Source organism: Pseudochaenichthys georgianus, chromosome 6 (genome assembly GCF_902827115.2).
Source record: "Pseudochaenichthys georgianus chromosome 6, fPseGeo1.2, whole genome shotgun sequence".
Lineage (NCBI taxonomy): Eukaryota > Metazoa > Chordata > Actinopteri > Perciformes > Channichthyidae > Pseudochaenichthys > Pseudochaenichthys georgianus.
Genome location: NC_047508.1, coordinates 42,336,325 through 42,356,968, shown reverse-complemented (window position 1 = coordinate 42,356,968; position 20,644 = coordinate 42,336,325). Strand labels below are relative to the sequence as shown.

Sequence of the window (20,644 nt, the reverse complement as noted above, 5' to 3'; positions counted from 1 at the left end):
GCTGTGACGCAACGGCAGGCATGTGGGAAAGAAGGGAGTGAGAGGGAGGAGGAGAATGGGAGGAAGAAGGGAGGAGAGATTGGGAGTGGTGAGGGATATCCCCTCAGACTACCACTTGGCTCCTTGGGTGTTTCCCTGTTTTAACAAGGCAGAGTTCAGGCATTTCAAAGAGCCGACCCCCTTCTCGTGCTGCCCCCCCACTCATGAACCAACACTCCCCCAGCTGAGGAGAGGGAGGCCGGGCGCAGGCAGCTGCTGTCCCCCCCCCCCCGCTCGCCGAGGACGCGTCAGGTGGTTTTCCAGCACTCCTCTGCTAACTCCTTTAAACTAAATAAACACTCCGTATGTACGCACCGCCGCTCTCCTATGGAACCACTCCCCGCAGCCACGCGGGCTTCAGGGCCGGTGGGAGAGTGCGTTCCAATAACAGGACACTCGTAATGTGTCCTCAGTTGCAGCGAGGATGCTCACATGTTTGAGTCTGCTTCTCGTGCGGGGGAAAGCTGCTCGTTGTATCGACTCAATGGGCTTCAATAACTCTGCTAAGACTTTTCCTAATAGGGGAAAGTCAGCGGGGCGGAACTCAGCGCGCGAGACAGTGCGCAGGAGAACTGCGGTGCGCCTCTGACGCGCGCACAACACCCGATTCATAGCTTTCGCTTCCCCAACGTGTATTTAAGTAAAACACATTTGTCAAGCAGCTACACTTAGCTTAAGTAAAGTGCGATCTCTTCAAACGGGATTCAGCTGGAGTTTAAGTTTCAAAGCACGCAGCAGCTGCACCGTTTCACCCCACAGATAAACCCCCAGCCCTCCAGGTTTCACTCACCTTCACAACATCGTCGTTTATTCGCTTCGGGTCCCGGTTGACCAGGTCGATCTCTTTGGTGTGGATATCCTCCAGGGTCTTCTCGTTCATGCTGTCGTTGTCCATGTCTTTGTTGTTAGGTTTGTATATGTTCCCTTGCTTTCGGATGAACGGCGAATGCAGACACTCCTGTCAGGGTCCGGAGGAGGCAGAAAGAGAAGAAGAGTGTGAGGAGGAGTGAGGAGGCAGAGTGCAGAGAGACTGGAGCAGAAGCAGCCTGCCCCGCAAACAGGGATGGGTTTAAATGAGTAGAAAGCGAAGCACCACACCCCTCAATCCCGCCGCAAGGGGTCCTCGCCACCCGGAGAGAACCCATATCCTGACCTGACATGCTGTTTGTTACAACCCGTGTCCATGGCAACAGCTTTAAGAAATGCGTAAAAGCACATACTTCAAATGTTGATTATCCCCTGACTAAGCGTTTTCCAAATCTAGGATGCTTTCTGAACAATTCATTAATCAACTGTGAATCTTTACACCACTCCCACACATATATGCGCACATTTAAAGTAAGTTTGATTTCCGTATTCAGTGCCTTAGAAACGCAGTGCGAAAAGACTCCATTGTTCGGGACATCACTCCTCCGTGAATCCCTTTCACTTCAAACCTCATGGATTCATCATTTAATTTAGAAAATGTTCACTGAATGCTTCTGTTTTTATAAAAATGTTTTGGGTATACTCCCCTTCGCGCTTTTACGCACGAACATACAGCTGGTCAAATCTCACCCTCACATGCTAACGCTCCTCAATGGGGCTTCACATTCCCTCGAGAGGGTGTGGGAGACGCGTTCGTGACTACGCGCCAGAAAACAAGATAACGATTGAAAGTCTCGCTGTAAACCATGCACTAACATCCACACGTCCTTCAACAATGCCACTTATAAGCAATAATAAGCAGCTCCTCGGAGAAGACAAGTCCATGTAAGGTCAAAGAAACATTACAGTAGTGCCCGGTGCGCATGAGAAGCCGTACTGTACCTCTTCCTTCTCGCCGTCCTTCAGTCCCCCTGTCATGCTGTAATCAAGTTTGAACGGATAAGCGCGGCGTAGCGGATAAGAAGACAATATAGGAAGCCGAGTGGGAGGCGAGGAGGCGAAGTGAGAGGACTCTCTTCTCAGGGACCTGTTTGGTCATCTAATTCCTGCCCTCTTTCTGCTGAACGTGACCGGAATGTAATCCCAGAGCGGGGACACCTCCGGGGTTTCTCCGGTGCGTGTCTGGAGTCACCTGACGGCGAGAGGAGAGAGCCACCCTGTACCCTGCCACACGGGAGAGAGACGGGACTGAAGGACTGCTGTAACTCGAGTGGAATAAGTGTATTTGGGGATCAAGGGAAAGTATAGTAAGCGTACTGTTCGGGCGAAATGTGGGCGTTAATTGAGGATGGCAAGGTGTGGGTCTGAGCCACCTTAGCCTAGGGAGGCACACTCATACAGTGTGGGTAGAAGAGGGTCAAATAAACCCCGCTGGAAATCACAATACATATAAGTGTGAGGAGTTGTTCACTAATCTCCATTTATTTAGACATTTTAAAACCCAGCTTGTCGTATTTAGCTTTGTCCCCTCAGAGGATAAGTGTATTATTATATTTACAAGTTAATTGAACCGTACCTTAGTTACCTGTTGTTCCATCCCAGCCTCACTGCTTGGAAGCATGCTGGCCACTCTGGTTTGTTGACATTCTTCAGCTCACCTTGGAGCCACAGCTGCTCACACACACACACACACACACACACACACACACACACACACACACACACACACACACACACACACACACACACACACACACACACACACACACACACACACACACACACACACACACACACACACACACACACACACACACACACACACACACACACACACACACACACACACACACACACACACACACACACACACACACACACACACTCAGCTGTTTTCAGCAGAGGACGAGAGGAGACATTTCTTCAGCGTGTCTGTTGGGACCTGCACCGAAATGACTGTTCATTAGTGAATGGTCTTCATGCCAGATCAATATGCAAGACAAGTTTGCTCAGAGGTTGTTTTGTTAAGTCTTGTCTCGAGTCCTTTGGGAGTTTACAGATTCCAGTAACACTTTTAAATACTGGGTTTTCTTTTGCGACTGTGTGTGAGGCCATCGTAAATCAATAAACTGGATTACTCAACCACGTGGACGGTGCTTATTGTGAAGGACACAGACCTCTCAGCGGTTCATTGTTTGCTTTGTGGAAAGTCTCTTCAGACTTTATGTTGCCTCTCCTTTTCTTTGAAACCCGCTGGACCTTTCATAAAGGTCTGGAACCTTCTGGTTGAGATTGTCAGCATTCTCCTCTTGAACCCACCGTGTTAGGAAGAGGTTGAGTTTTAATGATCACTGAAACCTTCACGCTGAGAAGAAGCCAAGACATTGGAGCTTTTTAATCGCCTCCTCAAGCCTAAACTGAGACATGGAGAAACATTTGCCATCACTCATTCTGCTGGCTTTGATGCAACTTAGTAAGAAAGAGTGCAGTACATCTTAACTGCTTTGATATGAAGTACTTTGTGAAGTTAGCGTGGTGCTACTGTATGTGCACAGTGCAGGTGGTGGCGAAGTCGGCTTGGCAACTGGAAGGTCACCAGTTCAAGTCCCGGCAAGACCAAGTGCTACCGAGGTGTCCCTGAGCAAGGCACCTTTCCCCGGGCGCCGTTCAAAATGGCAGCCCACTGCTCCTAACACTAGGATGGGTCGAATGCAGAGAAACTATTTCCCCACGGGGATTAATAAAAGTCCATCTTAATCTTAACAGATACTCAGTAACTTTGTCTTTAACTTCCCAGGTGGCGCTGAACACAGATATAATAACCAAATGAAAACCTGTTTCAAATAAATACTTCTGCGGAGTCACAGGACGCTGCACCACGTGTCTGGCCTCAGGGACACATATTAGCATCTTCTGTAAACACTACTCAGAAATGAGATCATTTTTTAGAACTAAATGAACAATTAGAATTGAGGAAAAGTAAAGATTAGCATTCAGTGTTAAAGGACAACCCAGTCTCACGGCATTTCGTGTAATCCTCACGAAATTAATGTAATCTATTGATTCGTGTTCACCAACACCATTTCCCCATTTTTTTCTTTTTTTCATTTCGTGCCTTTTTGTCCGGTCGGGTCTTGGAAGACCGGAAGCTGTGGGGTTCATACAAACATGTTCTTACTCAATATCTAAGCCTAAGCCTAACCCTTTTATTTTAAATTGAATAATGTCGGAGTTTTTTTGCCGTCCGCGAGGAAAAGAAATGGCTCAGAGCCTCAGAATACTGACATCTGCATTTTAAAATATTTGTTTCCTTCTAATTTGTTATGATTTGGTGCAGGCACGAAACATACTGCCGATAGAAATACATTGCTTCTAAAATTGTACTGTGTGACTCGAAAACAATGCGAAAATCGTGATTAATTTCGTGACTATAATACGAAATGTTGTGAGACGATGTTGGACAGGAAGTGATGTCATGTGACTTCTTCTCAGGCCTCCAACCCCTTTCTCTTTATACAGCACGTGAATCCTGGTTCCTGAGCAGAACAGGATCTGTGGGAACTCGTTAAACTACACTCTGAGGCAGTTTAGGTTTATTAGACTCTCAAAACATGCAAATGGTCAGAAGACAGAAGAGGTTTGCACACAGCTGATTCTGCTGCTGCACATGTGGAGCTCTCGGCTCAGATCGACTTGCTGACATCGACCACGTGATGCTCGCTCTCTAAAAACCGGTTGCTTCAGAGTGGAATGAACTCACAAAGATATCGACAAGTTTGTATCATAATGCAGACATCGACTTGATTTATCACAGACTTATGATGGGAGAAGTAGTGTGTCGCTGCTTCGTGCTGTCTGTCTGCCGGGGAATCCGTCCAAGAAGTAGTCAGATGTTGTACTTGAGTAAAAGTAGAAGTACTCAGGTCTTGTACTTGAGTAAAAGTAGAAGTAGTCAGATGTTGTACTTGAGTAAAAGTAGAAGTACTCAGATCTTGTACTTGAGTAAAAGTAGAAGTACTCAGATGTTGTACTTGAGTAAAAGTAGAAGTACTCAGATATTGTACTTGAGTAAAAGTAGAAGTACTCAGGTCTTGTACTTGAGTAAAAGTAGAAGTACTCAGATCTTGTACTTGAGTAAAAGTAGAAGTAGTCAGATGTTGTACTTGAGTAAAAGTAGAAGTACTCAGATCTTGTACTTGAGTAAAAGTAGAAGTACTCAGATGTTGTACTTGAGTAAAAGTAGAAGTACTCAGATATTGTACTTGAGTAAAAGTAGAAGTACTCAGGTCTTGTACTGGAGTAAAAGTAGAAGTACTCAGATCTTGTACTTGAGTAAAAGTAGAAGTACTCAGATCTTGTACTTGAGTAAAAGTAGAAGTAGTCAGATGTTGTACTTGAGTAAAAGTAGAAGTACTCAGGTCTTGTACTGGAGTAAAAGTAGAAGTATAGTCAGATCTTGTACTTGAGTAAAAGTAGAAGTAGTCAGATGTTGTACTTGAGTAAAAGTAGAAGTACTCAGATCTTGTACTTGAGTAAAAGTAGAAGTACTCAGATGTTGTACTTGAGTAAAAGTAGAAGTACTCAGATATTGTACTTGAGTAAAAGTAGAAGTACTCAGATCTTGTTCTTGAGTAAAAGTAGAAGTATAGTCAGATCTTGTACTTGAGTAAAAGTAGAAGTACTCAGATGTTGTACTTGAGTAAAAGTAGAAGTACTCAGATCTTGTACTTGAGTAAAAGTAGAAGTAGTCAGGTCTTGTTCTTGAGTAAAAGTAGAAGTACTCAGATATTGTACTTGAGTAAAAGTAGAAGTACCAGATATTGTACTTGAGTAAAAGTAGAAGTACTCCGATCTTGTACTTGAGTAAAAGTAGAAGTACCAGAGTGTAGGAATACTCTGTTACAGTAAAAGTCCTGCATTCAAAATGTTCCTCAAGTAAAAGTAGAAAAGTATTCTCATCTAAATATAGTGAAAGACAGTAAAAGTAGTCGTTGTGCAGATTGTTCCATTTCAGAATAATATATATGATGTGTTTTATAATGATTGATCATGAAAGTGTTCTCAAAGCTGGTGAAGGTGCAGCTAGTCTGAAGTACTTTGTAGACTGCAGGGCAGCTGGTGGATTTACTCCAGGTGGAACTAAAGTCTGATTCAACACTTGATTATATTTCACATCATTCATACACATCTGTGAAGTCACTAAAGGTATTAAATACATGTAGTGGAGTAGAAGTACACCATGTACCTCTGAACTGTAGAGGAGTAGAAGTACAAAGTAGCACAACATGGAAATACTCACGTAAAGTACAAGTATCTAAAAATGCTACTTAAGTACAGTACTTTATATCCCACCTCCACCTCTGGCTGCAGGTAGTAGTTTCATAGTAATGTAGTTCACTGACTAAATCCACACAGTCCGAGCTTATTAGACACGTTGGCATGGTAGAGGTCATATTTCTTGTTGTATGTTTGCTTATGTCGGTCAATTTGAACTTACAACCTGAATAAAAATGACAAGAAAATGAACAATATGTGTTTTTAAATATTGACAAGCCATTCCAACTGTTAGCAGAAAGGCGTGTTAACAGCTGCTCCAGATGCATATTTACCAACGCTATCACACATGCTAAGTTTAGCCAGACTTTATCAGAGTGGGAGTGTCTGTGTTGTCAAAGCAACAGGCAGTACGGTGACGCGGTGCAATGTCAGGAAATTCAGTCGTAGTGTGAGCAAACACCCTGTATGAAAGTATTAAAATAACATTATTAGGTCAATATACACTGAACAAAAATATAAATGCAACACTTTTGTTTTTGCTCCCATTTTTCATGAGATGAACTCAAAGATCTAAAACATTTTCTATTTACACAAAATAACCATTTCTCTCAAATATTGTTCACAAATCTGAAAAGATCTGTGATAGTGAGCACTTCTCCTTTGCCGAGATAATCCATCCCACCTCACAGGTGTGGCATATCAAGATGCTGATTAGACAGCATGATTATTGCACAGGTGTGCCTTAGGCTGGCCACAATAAAAGGCCACTCTGAAACGTGCAGTTTTGCTTTATTGGGGGGGGTCTGGGGGGGTCCGAAAACCAGGCAGTATCTGGTGTGAGGGGTAGGGGTAGGGGTAGGGGTAGGGTAATGTTGTGAATCGAGTGGCCCATGGTGGTGGTGGGGTTAGGGTATGGGCAGGCGTATGTAATGGACGACGAACACAGGCCACTCGATTCACAACATTACCCTACCCCTACCCCTCACACCAGATACTGCCTGGTTTTCGGACCCCCCCAGACCCCCCCAATAAAGCAAAAATGCACGTTTCAGAGTGGCCTTTTATTGTGGCCAGCCTAAGGCACACCTGTGCAATAATCATGCTGTCTAATCAGCATCTTGATATGCCACACCTGTGAGGTGGGATGGATTATCTCGGCAAAGGAGAAGTGCTAACTATCACAGACTTTTTCAGATTTGTGAACAATATTTGAGAGAAATGGTTATTTAGTGTATATAGAAAATGTTTTAGATCTTTGAGTTCATCTCGTGAAATATGGGAGCAAAAACAAAAGTGTTGCGTTTATATTTTTGTTCAGTGTATATTTATTATGGAAGTAATGGGGGTAGAATAAAAAAGTATGCAGCAGCAATATGGGTTAAAGTAATGGGACAAAAGCGGTAATAATATAAAATAAATATAAAAATAAATGTAAAAAAATATAGAATAAAATACAAATATTTATACAAACATAAGAAGTACAAATGTGCACATTGTACTTTAGAGCGTTGATCATCAAATAAAGGGGCGTTGGTGAACTCCAGTTCGAAACCCGCCTCGGCCGCCACTGCGTCAAAAGCGCTTTGAGCACCTGCAAAAGCGCTCTAATTAAAAATGTGATGCATTATTACAATATATACAGCTGGGTATTAGTACAACTAAAGATGTTAATAATGTTAATGACAATTACTATATACTATATCATGTAACATTTAAAATGTATAAAGTGGGGGACAGTTGCCCTCGGTTGACCCTAACCCTCAATGCCTGTGTGCTGCATTGCTGTATTTTTATGTTAAGCTAAAGTTAGCGTAAGGGCCGTACCTGGGTTTGTTCATTTAAAAAAAAGACAGACAATGTCAAAAAGGGTGTGGACCTGACCTGCTCGAGAGAACAAAAGATGTCTGTGCCTTCCCAACTGAACACCATTTAAGATAATAGCAGGTATTTAGAGCTGAAGGGAATTGCAGAAGAGTAATAGTTGTAGTAGAATAAGTGGTAGACGTATGAAAGCGCTGAGCACACATGAAGTACAGAACATCCTGCTGATGTATATCGTTGCTGCTGGAGATGAATATTCTGTGCAGTTGGAGGTGGAGATGTTGCGTTGCCTCAGGTGATGTTCCATCCAACCAGAGCTCTGTAGGAAAGTGTCTTATGCAATCTCAGAAAAGTGATTTACGAGACCTCTCTGGCACTCAGCTGCAAAACCCCGACCACACGAATCTCCCGTGGCAGAGGAAGAAAACCACACACACAGAAAAATGTACCTTGAGGGGAGTCTTTATTTTGTTCATGATGAAGACAGTCTTTAAAGGCTGTTCCAGCTCCAAAACGAGTGCATCCATGCATTCAAGAACATATAATGCAAACGTAGCATTTTCTACTGGCAGAGGCAAGTCAGGGTATGATTTATGATTTATTTACCTGCCGTTGTTTAGAGCTACATGGTAGGCTATTGCTAAGGGAGAAAAGCATCAAGCACACCCCTTTATTCTTCCACTATTGCATTTTAACGGATTAAAACACAGCTGGAAACTATACATATATAACTTAACAGTGTTTACTTCTGCTGTGTCTGATCTTCTACAAGTTCAGCAGGTTAGCTTGCAGTGTAATGTTGAGTAGCAAGTCCACATGCTCAAAGTAACGTATTGCTAACTGTATTTTAGAACAGGGATAATTTCACCTGTGTTCATTGACACAGAATGGCAACCATGGCAACCATGCGCGGGAAGTCTTCTTCGCTGCTTTTGTGGCAGACTACAGCGCCACTTACAGGCCTGGCATATGTACTACAGCGTCTCCAGCGCTTTCGAGCGGCAATGGCCGGCTGTGGCCCAACCCCACATTCCCCTGATAGGTGGAGAGTTGGCCAGATAGGCGGAGCACCACTTCTGTGACGTAGAAGATAATTCAAATCTGGATCAGATCCATTGCAGCCCCGTTTTTAGAGATTTGGGTATGGAGGAAAAGAGAGAGGGTTGTGTTTTCTGACACTTTTCTGGCATTGAAATCACTATTATATGAACATACAAATACATCTCACTATAAAATAAGGGGTTATTTAAGGCACCTGCAACACACCTCTACATTATTTGAGATTAAGTGGTGGAATAGATCAAATAATATTCAGTATATCTAACTATTTTTTCGTATTCCCGCGGGCAAAGTATCAACGAAGCTTACATTATACAAATGTAATGCAATATACAGACTGTTTAGCTTATGGTGATCATCAGCACTATGAGCTCATTCTCTCAGTGTATCATCAGGAATACAGAGACACACACACATCATTTAAATAAGAGTTTTTAAATCAAATGATAGGTTAAGAATACACATCTTAAAGTAAATAACAATAAACAATAGCCCTTAACCCTGTCAGGCCCCCGGTTGTAATTTTACTTGAAGCTATCCTAAAAAAAGTCAGTAAATGTTTTGTTTTTTTAAAAGACTACATTTACATAGTCAAAGGGTCCTTTTGTTCAGCCTCACAATGCTATTGGGTAGTCAAGGATTTTGGGCCCCATGGAAAGATATCACATTGGGCCCCACCACCAGGCCCAGGCCACGCCAACCAAGCACACTTGCTGTAACCACACCTCCAGAACCCAACCCACTCATTCATGCTTTAAATAGCTCTACCTGTACAGGCTTGCATCGATCTTGTAGTCCAATACTAACTGCACAATATTTACTGACAGTGAGCGGTGAATATATAACACTTATGGGGGGACAGGGCCTGGAGATGGATCTGTTGGTCCTGGCAGCAGGGGGAGGGACAACTGATTTAGTATGAATCGCTGCTCAAGATGTACCTGCATTTACTAAATGTCAGCTAAAAGAGGAGTGCAATTAAAAACATGTATAGATATTAACAGCACTTAATGTCAGCTTAGTAAAAAAAAAACATAATTATTATTTACAATGGACTACGCGTAGCTAACAGACACATTTCCACCACTCATGGACCACACCCACCTTTTCTTTGAAAAACTGGGTGACATCCTGTCGCTCTTTAGTCCCTCTCTCTTTCTCTCCTTTCTTTTCTCTTTTGAAAGCCTGACTTTGTGAGTCGTTGAGACGTCGTTCACACGTAAGTACTAGCATCCCTGCTCCTCACATGCTCTCCCTCTCTGCTAGAAAGTGCCGGCGGCGCTGTACCGCGTTTGGAGGCAGGACCAAACCATTACATGTAAATAGAAGGGGGCGTACAGAGGCTTTGGATAATTAACTTTTGGAAGAAAATAAGTTTAGTGAGTACATTATCAATATAACGTCCTATTAATGTTAATTCTTGATGAATTACATAACATTTTTTTCTTGGGGTGGCCAATAGGGTGGCCAGGATTCAGCTGGGGGTGGCCGTGGCTACTCCCAGCCACCCCCCAGCTCCGCCACTGAACACCGGGGACACATATTCATGTATAAAAGACGTACAAAAGTGCATTTTGCATGATAGGTCCCCTTTAAGTTTGAAAAGCATTAACCTATTGCAGTTTTTTCTATTTTCAATTTAGCTATGTCCGGTCATGCCTCAATATTCAACATGTTGCCGTGGAGAGTTTTCACTGAATAAGACTGACATTTGGCATGCACGGAAATTCAATCAGGAGAGACAGTTTTGATGTAAGAATGTAATAGGCCCCGTTGTGCAGGAGTATCATTCGGGAGGGGAGAACCGATCCGATGAAACCCCCCGGGGCAGCGGCGGACTGGCCATCGGGACGTTCGGGACATCTGAAGTGGGCCGGTCGGATAAGTCACTAGCGGTATTTACTTGCGGTACCGAGGTGGGCCAGCGGTACGGTCTGAAGGGGAGGGGCTTAGCTTGAGCCTGGATTCAGAGGGACGGGAGGTGAAAAGGGGGGGAGGAGGGCTGCGTAGAGTCACCTGAAATGACAGCTGTCAGAGGGGAGAGAGCAGACTGGAAAGGTTTGGCAGAGCGCTGTGATAGGCTTGTGAGAATAGAGCAAAGTGATTGGTTAAGCTGGGGAGTGACGCCCCCGATCACTTATTGAGAGGAGAGAGAGTAGTTACGTGGAAACAGTAAATGAAGAGGAAAGACGGTCTTCCTGCTGGTTGAACGTGCGCCGATGTGTTTGAGAAGCTGTGTGTGTGATTGCAGGAACGCATGGATGCGGCTAACGCACATTCTGATATGCGTTATTAAGTGTTTTTGGTGAGATTTATGTTAACACGTGGTGCTTGTTTATATCAACAATAAGTGAACCAACAGATATTTATCAAGCATGTCTGCAGCTTTATTGAGCTTTTCAACAGCACTTTATGGTCGCTCCCTAAGACATCAACTCAAGAATACGCAGCGAGCTGTTAAAGACTGCAGACGAAGCAACTAACATATAATCAAAGTAACACATCCAGCATTAAGAGAAGAGCCAGGGGTAAGAAGGAAAGACAGAAACTCTCCAACATGTTGTTTGTGTCTGTTTATCAGAGGTTGCTTTGCACTTGTGACAAATAAGCATCTCATGTACACTCAGCTGCATATTTCATACTCAGATTTTCTTTATATCAACTTGTTGTACGGCCAATAGAAAGGGGGAAGTTTGTAAATGCCTCTAAATGAAATATTCCTGTACCAGCGTCTCAGACCAGTACGAGATGTGAAACGCCTTCATCGCGCCACTCAAATCTAATTCTTATATCAGATACCAGCAAACATCAAGGATTGGTTGTTGCAAAAAATAATAACTTAATAAAAACCCTCTTTTCGATTATATCCAATCCTGTTCTTGATCATAGTTCAATCAAGTGTTAAAAACAACTGCATAAAGTCCACGATAAAGATATAACTGCCCAATATTAGCCAACGCACTGTGACATCAACACCGCAAGATAAGCCTTAGCGGTACGTCCACACGGCAGCGTCGCTTCAGCGGAGACGCTTCCCTTTCACTTTGAATGGGGTGACGTCACGCTTTGCCGCACTGCATTGTGGTTCCGTCGTTGCTCGCTTCGAAAGTTGAGAAATGTTCAACTTTTCAAGCGTCGACGGAAGCGCCAGCCAATCAAATCATATGCCAGTACAAGCGCCAGCCAATCAAATCATATGCCAGTACAAGCGCCAGCCAATCAAATCATATGCCAGTACAAGCGCCAGCCAATCAAATCATATGCCAGTACAAGCGCTAGCCAATCAAATCATATGCCAGTACAAGCGCCAGCCAATCAAATCATATGCCAGTACAAGCGCCAGCCAATCAAATCATATGCCAGTACAAGCGCCAGCCAATCAAATCATATGCCAGTACAAGCGCCAGCCAATCAAATCATATGCCAGTACAAGCGCTAGCCAATGAAATCATATGCCAGTACAAGCGCTAGCCAATCAAATCATATGCCAGTACAAGCGCCAGCCAATCAAATCATATGCCAGTACAAGCTCGAGCCAATCAAACCGCGTGCTTGTGTGTCCGGGGCGGGAGATTCATGTGATTGGTTGTTGGTGGAGTTTCAGACACGCCCACCGGCGAGCTTCCGTGTGGACGTGACGTAAATGTGCAACAAGCTGCATCTTTAATATTCATACGGTCTAAGACTTATTACATTCAACTTCTAGCTGAATGACTTGCAATATATACAATATATGAAAAGGCAGAAATATATATATATATATATCTATCAGTAAGTTTCCTGAACAACAACTCCCACACATTCCTCGGCTATCAGCCACGACATATTTGGAACGACAAGAATTTGTTTTTGTTCACAATCAGCAAAACAAGTCCATGTTTGGGCGAGCTCATGAGCTTTCCATAAAGTCATCAGCAGTCTCAATCATTGAGGTTTCCTTTGTGACTAACAAACCCTTAAGGCGTTGATTTGCAGCTTTAATCAAATCAAGGAATATTGGCTTAAATTCGATGACATTTTTTAAAGAAACGACTTCTATTTGAGGTATAACTCTTGTTTTAAGATAATTGAATGACTGTATTTCAATATGTATCAAGTCTTAACTAATGTACAGTATATTAAACTATTTGAGATGTAGCCCAGCTTTCTCGTAGTCGTGCACCTGCAATGATCAACGTGTTGCTTATTGCCCAGTAAGACATATTCCCTCGTAAATTGTTGTTTAATTGAGTTGATTAATTTTAATTTAGTCTATTTGTGCATGTTCTTATTTGACTTTATAAAGAGCTCATGGGTTCCACTAGAAGCTTTGTTCACTCTTTCTTCCTTGACTGCAGTCTGTCCTATAGTTCCTCTCCGTGGGGGGTGCAGAGGGGCGTCAGTACGCTGTCGTTTTCACGTTGACGGAGGACAGACTCTTCCCCATGCTGTGGAAGAGAGGCGTGATGAACATGTCCGTCAGACTCCTCCAGACCACCTGCAGCGAGGGCAGCAGCATCAGGAAGCCCCGGAGCGCCGGCATCAGCAACCTGCAGGAGAGAGGGGGCGAAGGTCACTTCAGAGCAGATGCTGATCCGATGACACTTGCATGGTCGGACCGAGTCTGACATGTGACTTGCATCCCAGCAGCTCCGTGTGCGACATCGACACATATCAAGACACACTGTAAAACATTTGAGGTACTCTCCGCAACTAGGAGGCGAGTCGTTTACTTGTCGTGCTTTTGTTGGATTACATCTTCACTCTTTTTAAGGAAGTTCTTCAGGTTTTAATTTAGTACCATCAATGTTGAAAAAGCATAGTTGTAGTTAGAGATGTCCCGATCCGATCACGTGATCGGGGATCGGAGCCGATCACGTGATTTTCCAAATATCGGGGATCGGGATTTTTTTTTTTTTTTTTATATAATTTTTTTTTAATTATTATTTAATGTTACAAAACAAAAATGACCATGTTCACGTCTTAAATTCATCCTGAGGACTTAGTTTTGGTTTACAATTACACAACATCATGTATGTGTTGCTTCTCTTGGGCTTGTTTTCAGACCTGGTTGCTTATTTCTCTCAAAGCAACAGAGTGGGCGCAGTGTCTAATAGTAGCAGCAAGCTAACGAGAGGCTACGTTCAGCTGGTGACGGGACGGAGAAAGTGTCAGGAGTTTGGAAGTATTATGAAGTTGAAAGCGAAGGCAGTGGAACAGCCAGATGCAATGTTTGCAAGAAGGAGGTTCCGCGTGGTGGAAAGAACAGAGCTACGTTCAACACGACCAATCTAACACGCCACCTGAGAAACAAACACCAACAACAACACGGCGAGTACACAGCGGCCACTCGGGTATCGGCACTGAAGCAACCGACACTTTCAGAGACTTTCAAAAGGAAAGAGAAACTGCCCCAGAGCAGGGAAAAGGCCAACACAATAACAGCAAGATAGCTGAACTCATCGCGTTGGATGACCAGCCGTTATCTGTTACCTTTCTTTCTCTTAATGCATTGCATAAATATCGGATCGGGAAAAATCGGTATCGGCAGATTGTCAAAATCAAATGATCGGAATCGGATCGGGAGCAAAAAAAGGTGATCGGGACATCCCTAGTTGTAGTAAAGTGAGAGTTGAAAGAAGACGAGGTTTGTCCCGGGAATTCAAATCAATAACCGATTCACGTAACGCTTTGGAAGTCAACGCTCTGAAGAAGCTGCATGTGTGAATCTGAATGACTGCAAGTGAACTTTTCTTGCTTGTAAATACTCAAAGTATCAGCTGCATACACATGATTACACTTTAAACGTTGAGCGCAGTGCTCGGGAAATATTTCGCTCTCCATAGAAATAGTAAATGGACGGTACTTATAAAGTGCTTGATGCAGACTTTTCGAGCCCTCAAAGCACTTCACATTAGGGCTGTGCAATGAATCGTATTTTAATCGCAATTACGATTTTGGCCTGCCACAATTACGAAAACAACATAATCGAAAAAAACGATTATTTAGCTTTGCTAGGTTGTGACAGTGCACTGCAACATATTTGCTTTTAGTTATCATATTTATATATGTTTAGTAGCTTGTTGAAGTACGCTCCAAAAATATTTGTTGATCTTGTTTATTGGTATTTATTATTTTGATATTATTTATTTAAATATATCATTTATTTTATTTATTCGTTTTTTCAGTTGAATTCTACATTCAGGGTGATCGACAGTTACACAGATACTGTTCAAATTATTATTTTAATTTGTTTTAAAGTTCAATAAATGGATGTTTTCAAAGTGAATGAATAATCGTATTGAATAATCGTGATATCAATTATTGACCAAAATAATCGTGATTATGATTTTTGCCATAATCGCACAGCCCTACTTCACATACTACGAGTCATTCACCCACTCACACCTCCTTCACGCAGAGCTCTAGGAAGCTAACATCCATCGGGAGCAACTCAGGACACCTGACATGTTGACTGCTCGGGCCGGGATCGAACCAACAACCTTTTGGTTGAAAGACGACCACACTCCCTCACAGCCACCGTCGCCCTACAACGGTAACATCGCAACAGTAACGTCAGCACAGAACTGTTTTACTACGATGTGAATGCAGCTTCAGGCTTGCATTTTGAGGTTCTTCGAAGTACCATTGACTCCCTCCCAGATCAGCTGAGATCTGCCCCTTCCACCGAGGTCTTCAAAACCGGCCTTAAGACCCTCTTCTTTCGGCAGGCCTTCCAATAAACTTTGAGCATGGTACACCTGGAGTACCGCCATTTTTATCGCTATCTCCGACTTTTATTTTCTATTTTATTTTTTGATTTCTTATTATTACAATTATTTGTTTAATCTCTCAAAGTGTATCAGTATCCCTTGTTGTGAAGCACTTCGAGATTTGTCTTGGCAGATGAGAAGCGCTATATAAATTAAATATATATATATATATACCATCAATGGCCCACTGTGGTGACCTTATCAGCTACACTGCAACAAGGAAGCCAACTGAGTTCCAGCAATAGTTGAGATGATAACACATTCAATAAGAGTTCAATCTGAAGCACCCGTTGGTTACTAAAGAATGCAGCGGACGGTGAAAGCTGGACATGTTGAATCCAGAGAGAAGTCACCCTTGTATATCTGTGAATCAAATGGCTTTAAAGTAAAGTACATCACGGGATGCATGATTATTTTTAGCATCTATTTTCTGGCTGCTGCACCGCGAGCGTGACCTGCTTCTGTTTTGATAATACATCTGAACTTTGTCTCAGATCATCATTTAGATAAAAGGAAAATACCTTGAAGCTAAAACAGCCTGACCCAGATGAGACTATTCAAGACACCATTTTCTATGCCGTTAGAGCAGGGGTGTCAAACTCAATTTCATCGCGGGCCACATTAGCATTATGGTTGCACTCAAAGGGCCGGTTGATATATAAATATATATATATATATAAAATAATATATTACATTACATTATTGCCTCTGAATTGGATTATTATCGGATAGGGTAATAACTAACTACGTTTGAAAGCAGAAGTCCAGGGCAAATAATTGCAAGTCTCTTCAGTGCGCAAACGAGATGCATTGTGGGACATGTAGTTTGTGGGCAACCTGCTTCTGTAAAGTGGCATGTAACCGTATAATAAACGTATTATATTCTTTGCGAGCTCTTGCGGGCCACATAAAATGAAGTCGCGGGCTAGATTTGGCCCCCGGGCCTCGAGTTTGACACCCCTGCGTTAGAGGCTTTAAATGACTCGTTGATTTATATCGGGCACAGTTTTCCTTAGAAATGTTTCAAATCCATATCTGGCATTAGTTTGATCTTATCGCCTGCTGTTATCGTCTTATCTCTACGCTAGTGTTCCAGAAGAGAAACTGAACCACATTGTTACATTCCAGCAGCTTGTGACCTCTTCTCCAATATATTAAATAAAGAAAAAGACGTGTTGGGACATTTTTGAAGCAGGCGCCCTCCGTGTGAAGTCCCTTCCTCACATTCCTCATGTATTGACGTCTGAGCGTCACCACTCGGGCTCTACTGATGAATACCTGCCGAAGATTCCTCCTCACGAGCGTGTGACCTCACCTGGGTGAAAGGTCGCACTCTGCAGCTCTCGCTATCTGCTTCTGAAGAATGTCCCACTGCTGTCTTTAAATAATAAGTCTGTGCTGCTGCTCAAATGCCAGCTACCCTGCAAAGGGCACGGGGGTTTTCCACTACCACTGGAACTCTAAATTCCTCCCAACTTTCCATAGAGCGCATGGGACACATGTTGTTTCACCGAGTGTTAGTAAAAGGGACTCTTTGGGCGGAGGTGGGGAATATGAGCATGTATTGGATGACCTGGTTTACCTTGCATGACGTCATTATCCAAAAGTAAAGGGATAGAAACAAGACGCTGACAAAATGTTTCAACGTCGTACTTAAGTTCTGAGAGAAGAGCCAGAACACGTTTGCTGGTATGAGCAGAGGCGCCCGAGGACACGTCGCACGGAGCTCCTGTTCCCACGGACACTGAAACATGTTGAGTTTGAAGAACGCAAAACAGGGCTTTTAAGTGTTGTGATTTTTGATTTGTGTCTCCGTACCACGTCAGGAAGTTGTTGATCCCTTTTCTCTTTGGATGTTTTGTATCCTGTGCTCGGGAGCATTTAACAAGATGTCATTAAACGACGACATTAACTATGTTGCTGTGTCTTGCTGGTTGTTCCACGACATTCATATTTGGGTCGTAATTTAAAGAGGCCCTACTCTTTTTGGGGTTTTCCTCAAATTGGACTCCTTTGTTTACATCTGGAACATAGTGACATCACTATGTAACACTTGTGATATATCGCTCAAACACATTTTAAGGCAAGGCAAGTTTATTTATATAGCACTTTTCAACGCAAGGCAATTCAAAGTGCTTTACAAAAATGAAAGACATTAAGCATTAAAAAAGAAAAGCTAATAAAATAAACATTAAGGAAAAATACATGGATAAAAGTTACAGTGCAGTCTAAAATATGAATAGTTCAATTAAACATTTAATTTTACGTGATAGGCTAAGGGGCGGGACATCTCTAAGCGGTTGACCAATCACAACAAAGCCGGCCAGCTAACCAATCAGAGCAGACTGGGCTCTGGTTTCAGACAGAGGGTGAAAAGAGGTGCTGCAGCACAGACAGTATGAGAACAATAAAGAGCTTTTTGAACATTAGATCCTAATTGACCTCATTTAGTACTTATGTCGTACATCAATACGTCTGTTTACTAGTATAGTATTTGTGTACATATTTATTTATTTATTTTATTAAGTAGTTTGAACTACTGTGTCTAAGTATTGTCATTTAGTTAACACAGCTTGCAATGTTATATGTATAAGTTTTGCGTATGCTGCCATCACTCTGATTTGTTTGTATACTATTTTGGGGGGAAATGCCTAAAGCCTAACAACTATAATAACTTATAAAAACACCAGAAGATCCACAGAAACATCACACTTATCAGACAGCTGCAGGTTTGAGGAGCTTCTCCTACCAGATGTGGATGCAGCTGAGCACCGCGAACACCAGGCCGAGGACGAACGCCATGGGCACGGCCAGCAGAGTGCTGAGCAGCCGGTAGAACATGAATTTCACCAGCTCAAACACGGCGTGGCTTCCTATCCACACTTTGTCGAAGCTGTGTGTGGAGAAGGGCTCCGCGATGACATCTTCAAAACCCACCTGTCAGATCACACAGTGGCACACACAGTGAGCTAAAACACTACCATGGCTTTATGATGGCTTTACGCGACTGCCAGGTGTTCAAGCGGCACATAGCCGAGTGTGTTAGACACAATATGACCTCATTAGTAAGTTAATGTAGAAACATAATCTTGGCAATCGCTACTTCGTCACTAAGTTTCACTTTCTAAGCCCGCACATTGATGATAGTTTACCTTCAGCTGAGCGTTAATATCGTTCGGATCTCGGTCCAGTTCCGCTTCGTACAGCTTCCCCTTCTTCAGAATGGGCTCGATGGATCTGTTGAACTCGTCGTCGTCCATAAACACACTGGTATCCATGTTTTCCTTCTCCAGACCCATGTTGCCGGGCTGTCGGTGCAGGAGAGCTGCTGTGACGGTGCTCTGTGCGCCGCACTGAGTGCCACCCCGCCCCGTATGGAAAGCAGCGCCGCGGGGGGCCGTGGAGACGCAAGAACCAGCCCAGAGTCAGAGTCACTGCACCGGGACACTCAGGAGCTGACTGCCGCTACTGTGGAGCACCAGCCTCCGGGCATTAGCCAGGGACACCCAGGAGTCCCTGCGATGAATACACAAAGCCTCTCCATGTGATGAAGCATGGACACCAGCAGGCTGCCTTATTTACACTGGTGGAAAGAGGTGGAAGAAGTACTCAGATCCTTGTACAAAAGTACAAGTACTCAGATCTTATACTTGAGTAAAAGTAGAAGTACTCAGATCATGTACTTTAGTAAAAGTAGAAGTACTCAGAACTTGTACTTGAGTAAAAGTACTCAGATCTTGTACTTGAGTAAAAGTAGAAGTACTCAGATCTTGTACTTGAGTAAAAGTATAAGTAGCCTACTCAGATCATGTACTTTAGTAAAAGTACAAGTACTCAGATCTTGTACTTGAGTAAAAGTAGAAGTACTCAGATCATGTACTTTAGTAAAAGTAGAAGTACTCAGAACTTGTACTTGAGTAAAAGTAGAAGTACTCAGATCTTGTACTTGAGTACAAGTAGAAGTACTCAGATCTTGTACTTTAGTAAAAGTAGAAGTACTCAGATCATGTACTTTAGTAAAAGTAGAAGTACTCAGATCATGTACTTTAGTAAAAGTAGAAGTACTCAGATCATGTACTTTAGTAAAAGTAGAAGTACTCAGATCTTGTACTTGAGTAAAAGTAGAAGTACCAGAGTGTAGGAATACTCTGTTACAGTAAAAGTCCTGCATTCAAAATGTTCCTCAAATAAAAGTAGAAAAGTATTCTCATCAAAATATAGTAAAAGTAGCGACAGGAAAAGTAGTCGTTGTGCAGATTGGTCCATTTCAGAATAATATGATATGTTTTATAACGATTGATCATGAAAGTGTTCTCAAGCTGGTGAAGGTGCAGTAAACCATTTACCTCTGAATTGTGGTGGAGTAAAGTACAAAGCAAAACAAAATGAAATACTCATTAAAGTACAAGTCTCTCAAAATGAAGTGCAGTATGAGTAAATGCACGCTGGAAAATAGTTAAGTATATTAACTCGAGTACCACACACATGAGACATAATTGTACTTGAGTATTTACATTTTATACCTTTTTACTTCTACTCAGTTTTAGCCACATATTGTACTCACTATTTATTCAACACTCAAATGAACCCACAAGTTTATTCTCACGACAGTTTGTAACCATATAAGCCGCGTTATTATTGCTGCTGTGTCTGCACAGACGGTTCCACCTGTTGAGTGGATTCACCGCACGCGTTCCTTCTGGGCTGCCTGGAGTCTCCGGCTGTGTCATGAACACCTCAGCCCACAGAACAACTGCAGCTCCTCAGAAGCCCAAACAGGAACCACAACAGGAAGAGGTTTTCCTCAGGCAGCTTCCCAAGGAGACGAA

The 20,644-nt window shown here is 42.8% G+C and overlaps 2 protein-coding genes across 2 annotated transcripts in view; both read right to left on the bottom strand.

Moving 5' to 3' along the window:
- Nucleotides 1-2,121, bottom strand: part of cav1 (caveolin 1) — a 14,501-nt gene extending 12,380 nt beyond the window's left edge. The window contains exons 1-2 of the mRNA XM_034085270.2: nt 1,849-2,121; nt 830-997 (exon numbers count right to left, since the gene is read on the bottom strand). Coding sequence (XP_033941161.1) covers nt 830-997; nt 1,849-1,884 — 204 coding nt within the window. The 5' untranslated portion in view covers nt 1,885-2,121. The remainder of the gene's footprint in view (nt 1-829; nt 998-1,848) is intronic.
- Nucleotides 2,122-11,619: 9,498 nt separating this feature from the next.
- Nucleotides 11,620-19,366, bottom strand: cav2 (caveolin 2). The gene is made up of 3 exons (XM_034085324.2): nt 18,968-19,366; nt 18,565-18,752; nt 11,620-13,592 (listed from the first exon to the last, which is right to left on the bottom strand). The coding sequence occupies exons 1-3, from the start codon at nt 19,112-19,114 to the stop codon at nt 13,442-13,444; spliced, it is 486 nt and encodes a 161-aa protein (XP_033941215.1). The 5' UTR covers nt 19,115-19,366; the 3' UTR covers nt 11,620-13,441.
- Nucleotides 19,367-20,644: the final 1,278 nt, after the last annotated feature.